The sequence below is a fragment of the Giraffa tippelskirchi genome, chromosome 1 (genome assembly GCF_054371585.1).
Source record: "Giraffa tippelskirchi isolate mGirTip1 chromosome 1, T2T-mGirTip1v1.2.pri, whole genome shotgun sequence".
In the NCBI taxonomy this organism is placed as follows: Eukaryota; Metazoa; Chordata; class Mammalia; order Artiodactyla; family Giraffidae; genus Giraffa; species Giraffa tippelskirchi.
In genome coordinates, this window is record NC_137275.1 from 200,633,925 (window position 1) to 200,649,385 (window position 15,461).

General features: G+C 47.8%; 1 protein-coding gene across 8 annotated transcripts in view; it reads left to right on the plus strand.

Moving 5' to 3' along the window:
- The window catches only part of WNK2 (WNK lysine deficient protein kinase 2), a 173,757-nt gene that overhangs the window by 66,794 nt on the left and 91,502 nt on the right, over positions 1 to 15,461 (plus strand). For 5 of the 8 annotated variants that reach the window (XR_014063274.1, XM_081523622.1, XM_081523605.1 and 2 more), the window contains exons 10-18: positions 78 to 233; positions 615 to 806; positions 2,299 to 2,853; positions 5,828 to 5,877; positions 6,662 to 6,830; positions 6,917 to 7,033; positions 7,403 to 7,573; positions 7,844 to 7,889; positions 8,383 to 8,502. Coding sequence is in view for 7 of the 8 variants with exons in the window: in XM_081523622.1 (XP_081379748.1) it covers positions 78 to 233; positions 615 to 806; positions 2,299 to 2,853; positions 5,828 to 5,877; positions 6,662 to 6,830; positions 6,917 to 7,033; positions 7,403 to 7,573; positions 7,844 to 7,889; positions 8,383 to 8,502 (1,576 nt within the window). In the remaining variant the exon portion in view is untranslated. Of the gene's footprint in view, positions 1 to 77; positions 234 to 614; positions 807 to 2,298; positions 2,854 to 4,966; positions 5,261 to 5,827; positions 5,878 to 6,661; positions 6,831 to 6,916; positions 7,034 to 7,402; positions 7,574 to 7,843; positions 7,890 to 8,382; positions 8,503 to 15,461 lie in introns of all 8 variants that reach the window. The other 3 variants (XM_081523595.1, XM_081523644.1, XM_081523629.1) reach the window with 3 other exon arrangements.

A 15,461-nucleotide genomic window follows, 5' to 3' on the forward strand; every position in this document is an offset into this window, starting at 1 on the left:
CCCTGAAGATGGTGAGTGTGTGCTTGGTGGCGGTCCTTACGGCAGCTGCTGAGTGTGGCTGTGTGTGCTCTTTGCAGCCTGGCCTGCCGGTGGGCTCTGTCCCAGCCCCCGCCCGCCCTCCGCTCCCACAGCAGCCTTTCCCAGAGCCAGCCATGAGCTTCGCCCCTGTACTGCCGCCACCCAGTGCCCCTGTGCCGACAGGCCCAGGCCAGCCCACAGCCCCCACCCACCAGGTGAGTGCTGGCTGCCCTCCTTATGGGTGGCATGGGTGTCTTGGTCTCCCCAGGCCCTGGCTGTCCATCTTGGCTGGCCTGAGCCCAGGGCCTGTGAAGCTCCTGGCGGGTCCAGGCCCCCTATGCTCCTTCTCTGCAGTTCCCCAGGGCCTGGGGTGTAGACAGAAGTGGGGATGGGTCTCTTGTGTCTGTGGAGTTCAGGGTCACACAGCATTTGGAAGGCCCCCCTTGCACAGAATGGTCCTCTCAGATTTGTGTGTCCTGGGCTCCAGGCTGGGTGTTTGAATGTGTGTCACTGTGGGTATGTGTGCATGTGTGTTGTGTCTAAGTACATATCTCAGGAGGACGCTGGTCTAAGAGGAGCCCCCTCTCTCTTTCTAGCCTTCTCTCCTGGCCCAGCCGGTACCCTTGCCGCAGGTCCTGGCCCCACAACCTGTGGGCCCTCTGCAGCCAGCGCCCTCCCACCTGCCTCCTTACCTGGCTCCAACCTCCCAGGTGGTGGCCCCTGCTCAGCTGAAGCCCCTCCAGATGACTCCGGCGCCCCTGCAGCCACTTGCTCAAATCCCCCCACAGGTACCTCTCTGTCCCCTGCCTTCCAGCCTGGCCTGCTCCCCCAGCCTGGTTGGCCAGTTCTTGTCCTCAGGGCGTGGGGGTGCCTCAAGAGAGAAACAATTCCCTGGTGACAGGACGGCTGGGTTGGTGTGTTCTGCCTTTGACTTCTGCCCCACATGCATCCAAGATTGGGAAAGGTTTAGTCCAGAGTTAGGCCAGCAGAGCAGGAATGGAGCTGTGAGCACAAAGCTTTGGTCACTGTTCTCCATGGAGCTACCTGAGGCTGTGCGGACCATGGATTCTTGGGGGTCCAGTAGACAGCTGAGCAGCTTGCCAGCTGCAGAGATTAGACTGTCTTTGGGGGGGCATCATGTGACCAGAATCATGTGATAGCACGTGGTTGATACTTGGGTGCTCTTGCTCAGGCTAACGCTTTCGGTGGTCATGCGTGTTTCTAGTGAATCTTGACCACAGGACATGGCTCCCATTGTTGTGTGTTGGCAGGGCTAGGATGGGAAGTGCTTCTTTGTAGGGAGGATGTGAGTGTTCCTACGGTTTACAGGCACCCCTCAGAAGGTTCTTTCATGTCAGCTATTGCCTGTCACCTGCCTTGTCCTCATCACTCCTACATTGGAGTCACATTTAGCATCTAGTTAATCTAACACCTTGCTCCCAGTGGTTGTGGCATTTAGTAGCTTTTCAAATACACAGAGGTCAATTTGCATATTTTCTGTCTTATAATTGCACAAAGGTACATGTTGTGTGATGCTCATGTGTCTGTGACCAGAAAGGCTTTATTTTAGAACTGTCAGAGAATCTGCTGAAATGTTTCAAGTGCTGAATCCATGAGATGTCTCCAGGATAGAAGACCAGACACGAAAGGTTCTGGAGCTCTGCTGTTACGACATGCTGCTCTCTCCCAGGCTGCATGGCACAGGGGCATTCAGGCAGCAAGGAGAGGCTGGAAGATTTGCTTTTTTTGAGATAACTTGTCGAAGAATTTGGTCTCATTGTGAATTTACACAGATTGGAGGGAATCAGCCAAAGTAATTTCAGATATTTGGAGCCAGTCTGGTTAGCTTGGACAGTCCTGGTACTTCTGAATGAGAACATGCCAAAGCTAGGTATCTGATGGTCACTATTATGACCCGCAATATCCTTGCAGTGACCATGGAGAGTGGTCCAGCCTGAGACTCTCTGAGGTGGTGCTAAATGGGGGCCATCTTGAAGGTCGTGTCTATATCCCACACCCTTCTAAGGCCTCCTGCCTTTCCTTCTGTTTGAGTGTCGTATATACTTGGTTTCATTTAAATTGGGTTTATGTTTTGATTCCCTTCCACAGCAACTACACAAAACGTGTCTTGGGGGCAGAAGCCAGGGGTGATGTGGATCCATTCACCCAGTACAGTGTGCTGCCAGCAGGGCCCAGTCCTGGTGGGGTGACGTGGGCCCTCTCACCCAGTGTAGTGTGCTGCCAGCAGGGCCCAGTCCTGATGTGCTTGTTCTCTTTCAGATTCCTCCACTTCCTGTTGTCCCCCCCATTGCTCCACTGGCCACAGTTGACAGCCTCCCCACAGCCCTTCCTGACCTGCCAGCCACCAGTGGGCCCACCGTGCCTCCCCCCTCTCAGTATTTCTCTCCAGCTGTCATCTTGCCAAGCCTCCCACTCAATGCCACCACCGCTCCCCTGCCTGCGTCGCCAGCGCTGCCTCTGCAGACAGTCAAGCTGCCCCACCCTGCTGGGGCACCACTGGCCATGCCGTGCCGGACCATCGTGCCAAATGTGGCGGCCACTGCCACCGCCATCCCTCTGCTGGCTGTGGCCCCACAGGGTGTGCCCACCCTGTCCATTCACCCCACTGTGGCCCAACTCCCAGCGCAGCCTGTGTACCCGACGGCCTTTCCGCAGATGGTGCCCAGCGACGTCCCGCCTTCTCCCCTCCATGCAGCGCAGACTGTGCGGGCTGCCGCTCCCCAGCCGACACCCCCCGTGCTGCCACAGCCCCACCAGCCAAGTGTTGCCCGCCTTCCGGAGCAGGCTGCTCCGGCTGCCAGTGCTGGGAGCCAGGTAAGCCACCTGCTGGCCAGGGCCCACCCTTCAGGTGCTGGGAGACCCCTTAGCACATAAGGGGCTCACTGATCTCTGCTCCTTCCCAGTACCTTCACCCGGGTAGCAGAGTGGGATTGGACAAGCAGGCAGCACTGTCCCATGACTGCAGCGTCTCACCCAGTGTGGGGAATGTCTAATGCTTCCTCTCACTTCCCAGCATGTGTTAGGAGCCTTGGGGACTGGGGTGACTAAAAGCTTCGCTGTTGGTTCCTTCCCAGGTGTTGGAGGAGCTGTCTGTGGGTGTGGAGGGTCCCTGGCCATGCTGGGCACTGTGGCATCTGCCCTCACCTGGATAGAGTTGGCAGTCTTGGTGCAGCCGCATCAGCCCCTCCGTGGGTGCTAGAGAGGCTCACACTGCCTATCTTATTACCTGCCAAAGGAAAGCAGGTGGACAGCCCCCATCTCTGCAGTCAGCAAATGAGGAAAATGGGGCTCTGATGGGGTCTGTTGGTGATGACCGGGGCAGTGTTGGGTGTACATGGGCTATTGGTTCTCAGATAGTCATGGCAGACAAGGATGATGTCTCAGAGTCAGGTGAGGGCCATGGGCAGCTTGTTGGGCTGCCAGTGAAAGGACACGCCCCTTGCTGGCTGGGAGGACCTCCCTGTGGCTCCACACAGCCCATGCACACTTTGTAGCTCTAAACCTGTTACCCAGCCTCTTGTGAGGAGAGGAGCTGGCCTAGGGCTCTCACCTTAGGGGCGGGGCTCTCACCTGGGCATCCTCTTACCTAGGGAGCCTCTTACCTAGAGATCCTCACACTTGGCCCCACCTAGGCTCTAAGCCTCAATGGCCATGTGCCAGTGGGCATGTCCTTTGCCTTTTAAGCTCAGGCTCCTGCCCTTTTGATTTTGTTGTAAAGATTCATACCAAAAGTGTGCTACAGGGCCAGGTGTCCCCCAACTCATTTTGCTCTGAATCCATTCTAGAATGAGGCACTATCATAAGTATACATGGATTCTCCTGGGTGTTTGTCCATGATTTTGAGAAGGGGTTTGTACTCAGAGAAAGAAGGGGTGATTTTCATTGCCCAGTGGGCTGGTGCTTGTTTCAAAACCAGTGTGAGGAGGCCCATCATCAGTCCAGTGCTCTGACTGAGCGACCACCTTCCTGATCTCTTACTTGGAGTAACACTGACTCAGGGCTCAGGGTCATTTGGGGAAAGCCAAGGGATGAGTGGAGGCCTGGGGGTGTGTGGTATCATTGCTGGGCCTGTGTCTCGTGCCCTGTGCTGGCCTGGCACACTGCTGACACTGGGTCGTCTGCTTAGCCAGTGGCTGGAGAAAGCATGGGTGCTTATAGGTCACTGCCCAGGCCTGGTGGCCTCCCTGTGGTCTTGCCAACAGAGGGTCTGGAGTTTACTGATGAGCTAGGCTGGCCGCCCAGAGGCTTCCCTGTACCAAGGGAAGAGACTCCCCTGGAGGCTGGGGCATCTGTCCAGGAGAGAAAGTTCCACGGCTAGGCTGTGGCTTTCACATCTCACCCCACATACCACGTGTCTGATCATTCCCATTCCCAACCTCAACCCCAAACCGGGGCCCTTTCAGGCCGTGGCTCTCCTTCAACCTGTGTTAGCCTCTCCCCTGAGAGCCTTTAAAGAGGGAACAGGAGGGAATCTGGCCCAGTTCCTAAGTCACCCCATGGAAGGCTGGGGTCCACAGCCCCTCTTGCTCCCGGCTGGGATTGGAACACAGGCTTTGACCTGACAGGAGGCTGGGGTGGAGTAGCATGGTGATCTGGCACTGCAGGGTGGTGGCGGGGAGCCCAGAGAGGTGCTAAGCATGTGCCGCACTTCAGCTTCTCAGCCTGACACAGCAGGAGGTTCATGGATGAATTGCGGTTTTAGGTTTGATTTTATACACATGGGGACATGAGAGTGTCTTGTCCTTGGTTTTGCTAAATCTGCATACACGCATGCTGTGATTTTTCTGTGGAGTGTGGGTGGGTGGGGAGGTTCGTCCTCATCGCCTGCTCACCCCCTTGGGTGATGGAAGCGCCTGCTTTGGTCCAGGACCCTCAGGGGAGGCGATGGCCCACACTCCAGTCGCATCCTTGTCCCCTGTGTCCTCAGATCTTGCTTGGCCACCCGCCTGCATATGCTGTGGAGGTCACCACCCAGGTCCCCACAGTGCCCACGCCTGCCGCCGTTCTCTCCCCACCTCTGCCGGAAGTGCTGCTGCCTCCTGCCCCTGAGCTCCTGCCTCAGCTCCCCGGCTCTCTGGCCCCCACAGTGATGGCGGCTCCTCAGAGCATGCCTGTCCAGACCACTGCGCTCCTGCCGCCTGCTAACCTGCCGCTGCCCAGTGGGCCTGGGATCCCTGGTCCCTGCCCGACCGTTCAGCTGACGGTGGAGCCAGCCCCGGAGGTGTGTGACCCTCCCCTAGAGGCTCAGCCCCCAGTCCGTCACCCTGATTCCTGACCCCAGCATCACTGCAGTCCTCCTGTGCTATGAGCTTGTGGCTCAGCTCCAGAAGTCAGGAATACCCTCAGGAAGGTGGAAGTGTATGTCCAGGGACAGCCACAGGTGCTATTCTTCTCCCTCTGCTGTCCCTGGATGGATGTCACATTTTCCTTAATCACACATCCAGCTGGAGACCCTGATGTTTACACGTGGATTCAGAGTGCTTTTCTTGGAGGCAATGGGAAGAACCTGTGATAATTCTTCCTGGACCATGTGCTCCCTCGTAGGGATGATCAAAGTGGGTTAGCATGTTTGGAAAGGAGGTGGCCCCAGCTTTTAGGAATCTGCTTGGCTCTAAGTGTTAAACATAAAATCCCTCACTCCTGCCATCCTGCATGTGATTTGCTCCCTGCAGTCAGAAGGGAGTGGGTGGCAGGCTGGTTGGTGATGGTGGGGAGACGGCAGACTGCACGCGGCTGTGTCGCGGGGGAATGAATGTGACCTGGCCTCATTTCCGTGGTTTTATTTCAGGAGCAGGCCTCGCAGGACAAGCAGCCCAGCCTCCCTCAGAGCTGTGAGAGGTAATGGCACACTTTGCCCTCGTGTGTCAGGGCTACAAACAACATCGCCCATTTCCAAGCCTGACCTGGGGGAGCCTCAGGGAGCTCCTCTAGGGTGTTTGTCAGTGCTTGTTGTCGTTTGGTAGTCAGATACTCCCAGTTGTATTCTGGGCCCTGGTGCTGGTTTGCAGTGCTGAGGGCAGGGAGAGGCTATGGATGGAGAGTCACCAGGTCCGGGGACTGTGGAAGGCTGGGAAAGCAGGGCAGAGTCCGGCCCACATCCCAGGTCTCCCAGCACCTCAGGCGTGGACAGTGTTGCATTTAGGGAGGGAGCTGGTTACAGGAAGTGATCTTGTGTCCCACCCTCCTGGTAATGCCAGCACCAAGCTCAGTGCTCTGCAAGCTCTCCTCAAATGCCACAGTAGCTCCACCGTGTTGACATGTTCCCGATGCTCTTTAACAGATGGGGGAACCAAGGCACAGAGGTGGGTTATGTCTTAATTCTTACAGATACTGTGAGCCGATTGTGATTCACAGGTCAGGAGCTGAGAAGACTTAGGTGCTGGGTCAGAAAGGTCATATGCTCCATATGATCCCAGCACTGTCCAGGACAGATATTATAGGGTAAGGAGGGACAGTGGGCTCAGGGTCCCTCTGTTGTGCATGGCCAGCTTTAGACCCTCTGGGTTTTCCACCTAGCACACCCAGACAGTAAAGCTTCTGCTGGTTTTCTGGGAAGCCAAGTTTCTCAGGTGAGGCAGGCTGGGTTCCCCTGGGTGCTGTAAGATTCTTGCTTTTCATGTAGCTATGGAGGCTCTGACGTCCCTTCTGGAAGAGAGATGAGTGACAGCTGTGAAGGTGCATTTGGTGGGGGAAAGCTGGAAGGCAAGGCCGCCCGGAAACATCACCGCAGGTCCACGCGTGTGCGCTCCCGCCAGGAGAGGGCCAGTCGGCCCCGACTGACCATCCTGAATGTGAGTAGCCAGGCAGAACAGGCTGGCAAGACAGGGCAGGCTGGGCACGGTGTCCTCCCTGATCTCACCGCCTGAATGTCCTTTAGGTGTGCAATACGGGTGACAAGATGGTGGAGTGCCAGTTGGAGACACACAACCACAAGATGGTGACGTTCAAGTTCGACCTGGATGGGGATGCGCCTGACGAGATCGCTACCTACATGGTGAGGCTGGGCGTCGTGCCTGGTCAGATGAGCCCATAGCCCTTCCCCTGGGACTGTGAGGCTGTCTTCTTGTGTCATTGGGCACATACATGCCAGCCCCATTGAGGGGAGTACTGGTTGCCAGCCTTGCTTATCCTTCCACCTCTGCCAGTGGCTGCCTCTTGGAGATAGCACTGGCCCATCACCTGGAGGCCTGCTGTGGCTTCTTGCTGAACTGTGTAGCCCTGATGTTGGTAACTGAGCTCAGTGGCCGTGTCTCCCCTCTTGGCTTAGTTCAGAGTAGAAACCAAATAAATGCATCAGTGAAGACGCTGTGCGGCCAGTGGCCTGAGGCACATCCCCACCAGCAGGGCTGATGTGTTGTTCCAGGTAGAGCACGACTTCATCCTGCAGGCCGAGCGGGAGACATTCATTGAGCAGATGAAGGATGTCATGGACAAGGCAGAGGACATGCTCAGTGAGGACACGGATGTGGACCGTGCCTCTGACCCTGGGGTGAGCCCGCCACACCCCAGCACCTGTGGCCTGGGTGCTGGGGAGGTAAGTCCCCATTATGAGGTCCTGGGAGGGTCTGGGCCTACTTATACCCCAGCTCCAGGCTCTGCGAGTACAGCGCTGTGATGTGGCCTGCTAGAGGAACCAGTATGCCATGCAGTGTCGGGTGAGGTGGCTGGGAGGGTAGGCGCCTTCTGTCCAGTGAGAAATGTCCGAGCTCTTGAGGCCCCTCAGACGATTTGAGACAGTGTTGTGCTCTGAAGAAAGTTCTTGTTCCATGCAGTCAGCTGAGTTCTGATCCTTTACCTCCTTCAGGAGAATCGCCAATCCCAAGCAAATGCCCCGGTGTACCAGCAAAATGGTATGTCTCCCTTCACGGCTGTCCCTGCCAATCAGACATGCATTTGGAGGAGTCATGTCTGCCATTGTCCTTTCTCTGCTTCCAGTAGGCCTTTGATAAGGGCCCCCCACTTAGCATATTGTAAGGGGTTTTGGCCATCACACTGGGGGGTTGCTGGAGTGTATGGTGAGCATGTCCCCATCTGGGGACAGCTGCCCTGTCAGAAGAGCCATGTCTGGTCTGGGTGGGGACTGAGCATGTTGTGGACTCACTGCCCTGCTGGTCCCCCAGCCAGCATTACCACTTCAATGATGTACTTCAGGTGACCTTGGAAATAAGCCCGTGTTGGGGGGACTTGTGAGAGCCTCTAATGCCTCTAGGAGCCCCCTGAGCGGGCTGCATATCCTCCCAACTCGTGGGAGATGAGTTCCTCAAATCCTCATTTGACAGGTCTGATATTGGTGGGAGGGGTCACCTACTCACTCTCACCAGCTGTTTTTGTCCTGCCTCTTAGTCCTGCACACTGGGAAGAGGTGGTTTATCATCTGTCCGGTGGCCGAGCACCCGGCAGTAGAGGCCCCCGAATCTTCACCCCCACTTCCTCTGAGCTCCGTGCAGCCAGACACCAGCCAAGGTATGAGCAGCCAGAACTCCCAACGCATCCTACTTGATAATTCTGTCTTTCTCCTGTGTATTGCTCCACATCATCTCACAGTCCTCAGCCTGACTTTACTTGTGGCCATGTTTTGCCAGCGTGTGCTGTGTGCCAAACAAAGTGCAAGAGCCCCACCCTACACTGTTGCCCCAAAGCCCAGAGCAGTCTGTGGGGCTGTGTTCTTGTCTGTATCCCTGTCCCAGTTGTCCACCAAATAAGTGAAGTCAAGGTGGCACTCAGACTTGGACCTGTCAGTTACCTTCACAGGGCAGGTGAGGCACATGGGTTGCATAGGTATATGCTAAAAAGTCTCTGCCCTTGCCCTTTCCTACCTGTATTTTTGCAGGAAAAATTCTCAAGGAAAATCAGAAAACATTTTGATATGAACAAGAATGAAAATATAACATATTAAAATGTGTGAGATGCAGCTGAAACAGTAATTAGGGGGAAATTTATAGCACTACATGTTTAGAGGAAGAAAGAGGTCTCAAATCAATAACCCAAGTTTTCACCTTGAGAAGTTAGGAAAAACTAGAAAATCCAAAGCAAACAGAAGGAAAAAAATAAAAGTAAGGGCAGAAATCAATGACATTTGAGACGAAAACAATAGAAAAACCAGTGAAACCAAAAATTAATTCTTTGAAAAAAATAAAAATGTTTGGTCTCTTGTAAGACTGACAAAGAAAAAGACATAAAATACCACTATCAGGAAAAAAGGGAGACATCACTTATAGACCCTGCATAAAGAGATGCTGATCATGGAATCATAGTCATGGACTATTTTGAACAAACCTACACAAATTTATTTGACAGCTTAGTTGAAACAGACTAACTCTATTAAAGCCGCAAACTACTAAGACTCATCCAAGATGGAATTGATAACCTGAATACTCCTATACCTATTAACAAGATTGAATTTGCATCAAAAATATCTCCCAGATAGTTTCACTATTGAATTCTATGAAACATTTTAAAAAGGAAATAATACCAATTCTACAGAGACTCATCCAGAAAATTGAAGAGAAAGGAACACTTTCCAAACTGTTTTATGAAGCCAGCATTACCCTTATATCAAAACTATATAAAGGCAGTACCACACACAAAAGAGTGACAGATACTTCTATCTATTTTATCTGATATCCTAATCTTTCAAGGATATAGAAGGGAAAAAAAAACTCAGTAAAATGTTAAAAAGTCAAATCTAGCAATATAAAAAGAAGAATATGCCACAACAAAGCAGAGTATATCCTAGGAAGGCAATATTCAAGAATCAACTAATTCACCATATTAATGTCAAAGGGAATCTCATTTCCTTACAAAGGGAAAGGTTCACAATCATATCAGTTGATACAGAAAAAGTATTTGGCAAAATACAACACCCATTCATGATAAAAATGCTCAGCAAGCTAGGGATAAGGGAAAAATCCTCAACTCGATAAAGGACATCTACAGAAAACGGACAGCTACATCATGTTTAGTAATGAAAAGAGGAATATGTTTTCCCTAAGATGGGGTTCAAGGCATGGATGTTTAATCTCTCCATTTCTATTCAGCATCACACTAGAAATATTAGATTCCAGATGAACAAGAAACAGAAATAAAAGGCATGTGGATTGAAGACTTCACTGGTAGTCCAGTGGTTGGAAATCCGCATGCCAGTGCAGGGGACACGGGTTCAATCCCTGTTCTGGGAAGATTCCACATGCCACCAGGCTACTAGGTGCATGCGCCACAACCACTGAAACCCAGGTGGCCTAGAGCCCATGCTCTGCAACAAGAGAAGCCACTGCAATGAGAAGCCCACACCCTGCAACTACAGAGTAGCCTCCATTCATGCAACTAGAGAAAACCTGTGTGCAGCAATAAATCAGGCTATGCTGGCATAGCCAAAAAAAATTTTAAAGTCATGTGGAGTGAAAAGGAAGAAATAAAACTGTCTCTGCAGCTAGTATGATTTTATGTGGAAAAAAGTCACAAGCATTCTAAACAGAAACAACTCTGAGAACCAATGAGAGAGTTTAGCAAGATTGTAGATATGCAGTCAACAACAAAAATAACGATGCTTATATATGCTGATAGTGAACAATTAAAAGTAATATTTTGGAAGAATACTATTTACAGTAGCTAAAAAAAATACATAGCTCTAAATTTAACAAAACATATACAGAATCTGTATGGTGAAAACTATAAAGTAATGATGAAATGGATTAGAGATGATCTAAATAAATGGAGAAGCATACTGTGTTTATGAATTAGAAGATTCAGCAGTAAAAATGTTGATTTTTAAAGAATTTTTAAAGAATTCAGCAGTTCTTCCCAAAGTGTCATATAGATGTAATACAATGCCAATAGAAATTCAAATGGTAATTTTTGCAGATACAGACAGGCTGACTCTAAAGTTTATATGGAAGTACAAAGGTATAGCTAAAACAGTTTTGAAAAAGGCAGATGAAGTTCGAAGCATCATACTACACTGTATTAAGACATTATAATGTTACAGTAACCTAAGAAGTATAGTATTGACAAAAGAATTGATGCATAGATCAGTGAAAAAGAATAGAAAGCCCAGAAATATATCCATAGAAATATAGCCATTTGATTTTTTGACAAGGATGCAAAAGCAATTCTATGTAGGAAGGATAGTCTTCAACAAATAGTGTTGAACTAGTTGCTCATCCACATGAAATAATTGAAACTTGACCTATGCCTGAGATCTTTATACAAAAATTAACTCAAAATTCATTGTATATCCAAACATAAAATATAAAACTGTACTACAACTTTTGGAAAAGAACTTTTGTGACCTGTGCCAGGGGAGTCTTTAGATCCAACACCAAAAGCATAACCCATAAAAGAAGAATGGGTAAATCAGACATCATCAAAGTAAATTCTTTTGTGCTGTGAAAACCGCTGTTAAGAGAATGAAAGATGATCTACAGACTGGGAGAAAATAATTGCAAGTTACATATTCAGCATAGTATTTGTTCCCGAAATATATAAAGTACTTTCAAAACTCCTAAGAAAACAGCTCAACTGAAAAATGGACAATGGATTGGAACAGACACTTCCTAAAGGAATATAAGGATGGCAGTTAAGCACATTTAAAAAAATTAATGTCATTGACTACAAGGGAAATGCAAATAAAAGCCATAGTGAAGGATCATCACGCACTTGTGAGAATGGCTAAGCTAACAATACTGAGTTTTGTATAGATATGGAACAACTGGATCTCTCTTGTTAGTGGGAATGCAAAATGGTACCGCTGGAAAATATTTAGTTGGGTATTTTAAAAATCAAAGATATACTCAGTATATGACACAACAATTTCACTATTCAATATTTACCAAGGAGAAATAAAAACTCATGTTTACTAAACGCTTATATGTAAATAGTTATAGCAGTTCATTTGCATAATTGCCCAAACTGAAAACAACCCAAATATCCTGCAGTAGGTGATTAGAAAAACAGACTATGGTGCTTTGAGAAAGAAACAAACAGTTGACACATGCAACAGCATGAGTGAACCCCAAAGGCATACTGAGTGAAGGAAATCTGTCTCAAAAAGCTGCTGCTGCTGCTAAGTTGCTTCAGTCGTGTCCGACTCTGTGCGACCCCATAGACGGCAGCCCATCAGGCTCCCCTGTCCCTGGGATTCTCCAGGCAAGAATACTGGAGTGAGTTGCCATTTCCTTCTCCAAAAGCTGCATACTGTATAATCCTATTTTTAATGACATTCTCAAAAAAACTATAGATACCAGATCAGTGTTTCCAAGGAGTTAGAGATAGGGGGAGAATGTGAATATAAAGGGATAATAAGACAAGAAAGTTTTTTAGGGGTGATTGAATTGCTATGCATTATGGTAGTAATTATATGGATATATGTGTGCTAAAGTTCTCAGAATTCTGCAGCTAAAGAAGTCCATTTTACTGTATGATAATTTAAAAAGTGAAAAAAAAATTTACATATGGTGAAAGAAAGTATGTAACCTGGCAGATAATGAGGCAAGATAGCATGAAAGAAAAAGAGCAACAAGGGCAGACAATAAAAGAGATCCTCAGACTTTTAATTTAGGTCACAATGGATAATAGGCACTGGATTTATTTTCCCTTAAAACAACTGAAAAAGCATGCAAAATATACGAAACTATGTTTTTTAAAGACTTTGAACATAAAGGAGTGAATGGCATTGATTCCTGCAAGACTGAAAAAACTCGATCATTTCAGCTGACTGCACTGAGAGAGTTTTCACAATCCCAGAGCAGGGAGGGAGGGACCCAGGTTGGGCTCAGCAGATTTCCTGTAATGAGGAGACTGACCTGAGAGTCTTGGGAAGCCCAGGGGCAAAAGTTTGTGGGTAGAGTTTGGGAGAGGAGAGGGCACAAAGAGAAAAGTCTCTGGATTGACAGAGGATTCCCTTTGATTATTTTGCAGAGTACTGTGTGTGAGGAAACTAACCAATGCCAGGAAATGAACCACTCCAAAGGATTAGAGGGAATGCTACTATAACCCATAGTATGGGAATGTCTGTTCCTACCAGTTAGCTGGAAGGACTTATAATTCAAGGGCCACTGGGTAGAGGACTGACAAGGGCCTTGCCTCTGTCATGGAGAATAATTAGCCCTAAATTAAATGTTCTTGTCCTGCTGAACAAATCTTAAGAGCAAGATATCAAAAGATCAAGCCAGAGTAGCTTAACTGCATCCCATAGCAAAGAATGTTATTAGGAATACAAACTCATATAGCACCCAAGAAGGCAAGTTTTATATTGTCTGATATCCAACTGAAATTATCAAGCAGGACAATATGAGAAAAATTCCTCATTCTAATGAACCCATAGCAGACAAAGCTGTTAGAATTAGCAGACAACCACATTAATACAGTTAATTACAGCTGTATTCCATATGTCCAAAAAACTATAGGAAAGAGATATAATTTATCATATTGATAAAGTAGTAAAGAAGCAGTCCGTAAGATTATCTAAATAAATGCAGAAAAGGAATCTCACAAAATTCAACAACTACAGGTATGCTCTGCAAACTCTCCATGAACAATATAGAGTTAAATCTGATAAGGTATCTGTAAGACTGTTCAGTAAGAACTACAAAGCAATGTGGTTGGAAGCTAAAGACCTAAAGAAGTACCCTATTCTCGGGTCAGAAGACACAATATTATTACAGTTTTAATTCTCTCTCACTTGATCAATAGATTTTATGCAGCTGCCACCAGAATCCCAGAAGTTTTTTTCTAGCAGTTGAAAAGCTGTGAAAATGTAAAAGCCATTGGAAGTAAGAGAAATAGATTGCAATGCTAACACTAGCTGATTTCAAGAACTATTATAAAATCATAGTGATCAAGACAGTGGGGTGTTGGTGGTAGTGTTATTTACTTTTTAATATGCTGTCTAAGTTTTTCATAGCTTTCCTTCCAAGGAGCAAGCGTCTTTTAATTTCATGGCTGCAGTCACTATTGGCAGTGATTTTGGACCCCAAGAAAATAAAGTTGCCATGAAGTGATGGGACCAGATGCCATGATCTTAGTTTTTTGAATGTTGGGTTTCAAGCCAGCTTTTTTGCTCTTCTCTTTCACCCTCATCAAGAGGCTCTTTAGTTCTTCTTTGCCTTCTTCCATTAGAGTGGTATCATCTGCTTATCTGACATTGTTGGTATTTCTCCTGGCAGTGTTGATTCCAGCTTGTGATTTATTCAGCCAGGCATTTCGCATGATGTACATGTGAAATGATGTACATGTGCATGATGTACTCTGCATATAAGTTAAATAAGCAGGGTGACAATATGCAGCCTTGTACTCCTTTCCCAATTTTGAACCAGTCATGTTAGTTCCATGTTTGGTTCTAACTGTTGCTTCTTGACCTGCATACAGGTTTCTCAGGAGACAGGTTAGGTGGTCTGGTATTCCCATTTCTTTAAGAATTTTCCACAGTTTGTTCCAATCCACACAGTCAGAGGCTTTAACATAGTCAGTGAAGCAGAAATAGATATTATTTTTCTGGAACTCCCTTGCTTTCTCTATGATCCAATGAATGTTGGCAATTTGATCTCTGGTTCCTCTGCCTTTTTTAAACCCAGCTTGTAGCATCTGGAAGTTCTCAGTTTACATACTGCTAAAGCCTAGCTTGAAGGATTTTGAGCATAACCTTGCTATCATGTGAAATGAGTGCAATTATACAGCAGTTTGAGCATTCTTTGGCATTGCCCTTCTTAGGGATTGAGATGAAAACTGACCTTTTCCAGTCCTGTGGTCACTGCTGAGTTTTCCAAATTTGCTGACATACTGAGTGCAGCACTTTAACTGCATCATCTTTTAAGATTTTAAATATCTCCACTAGCTTTGTTTGTAGTGATGCTTCCTAAGGCCCGCTTGACTTCACACTCCAGAATATCAGCTCTAGGTAAGTGACCACATCATTGTGGTTATCTGATTCTTTAAGAGCTTTTTCATATAGTTCTTCTGTGTATTCTTGCCACCTCTTCTTAATCTCTTGTACTTCTGTTAGGTCCTTATTTTCTGTCCTTTATTGTGCCCATCCTTACATGAAATATTCCCTTGATATCTCTAATTTTCTTGAAGAGATCTCCGTCCGGTCTTTCCCGTTCTATTGTTTTCCTCTGTTTCTTTGCGTTGTTCATTTATGAACACAAGAGTTCTTATATCTCCTTGTTATTCTCTGAAACTCTGCATTCAGTTGGTTATATCTTTCCCTTCCTCCTTTGCCTTTTGCTTCTCTTCTTTCTTCAGCTATTTGTAAGCCTCCATAGACAACTACTTAATCTTCTTATTCTTTGGGATGGTTTGGGTCACTGCCTCATTTACAGTGTTACTAACTTCCATCCATAGTTATTCAGGCACTCTGTCTACCAGATCTAATCCCTTGAATCTACTCATCACCTCCAGGGTATAATCATAAGGGATTTGATTCA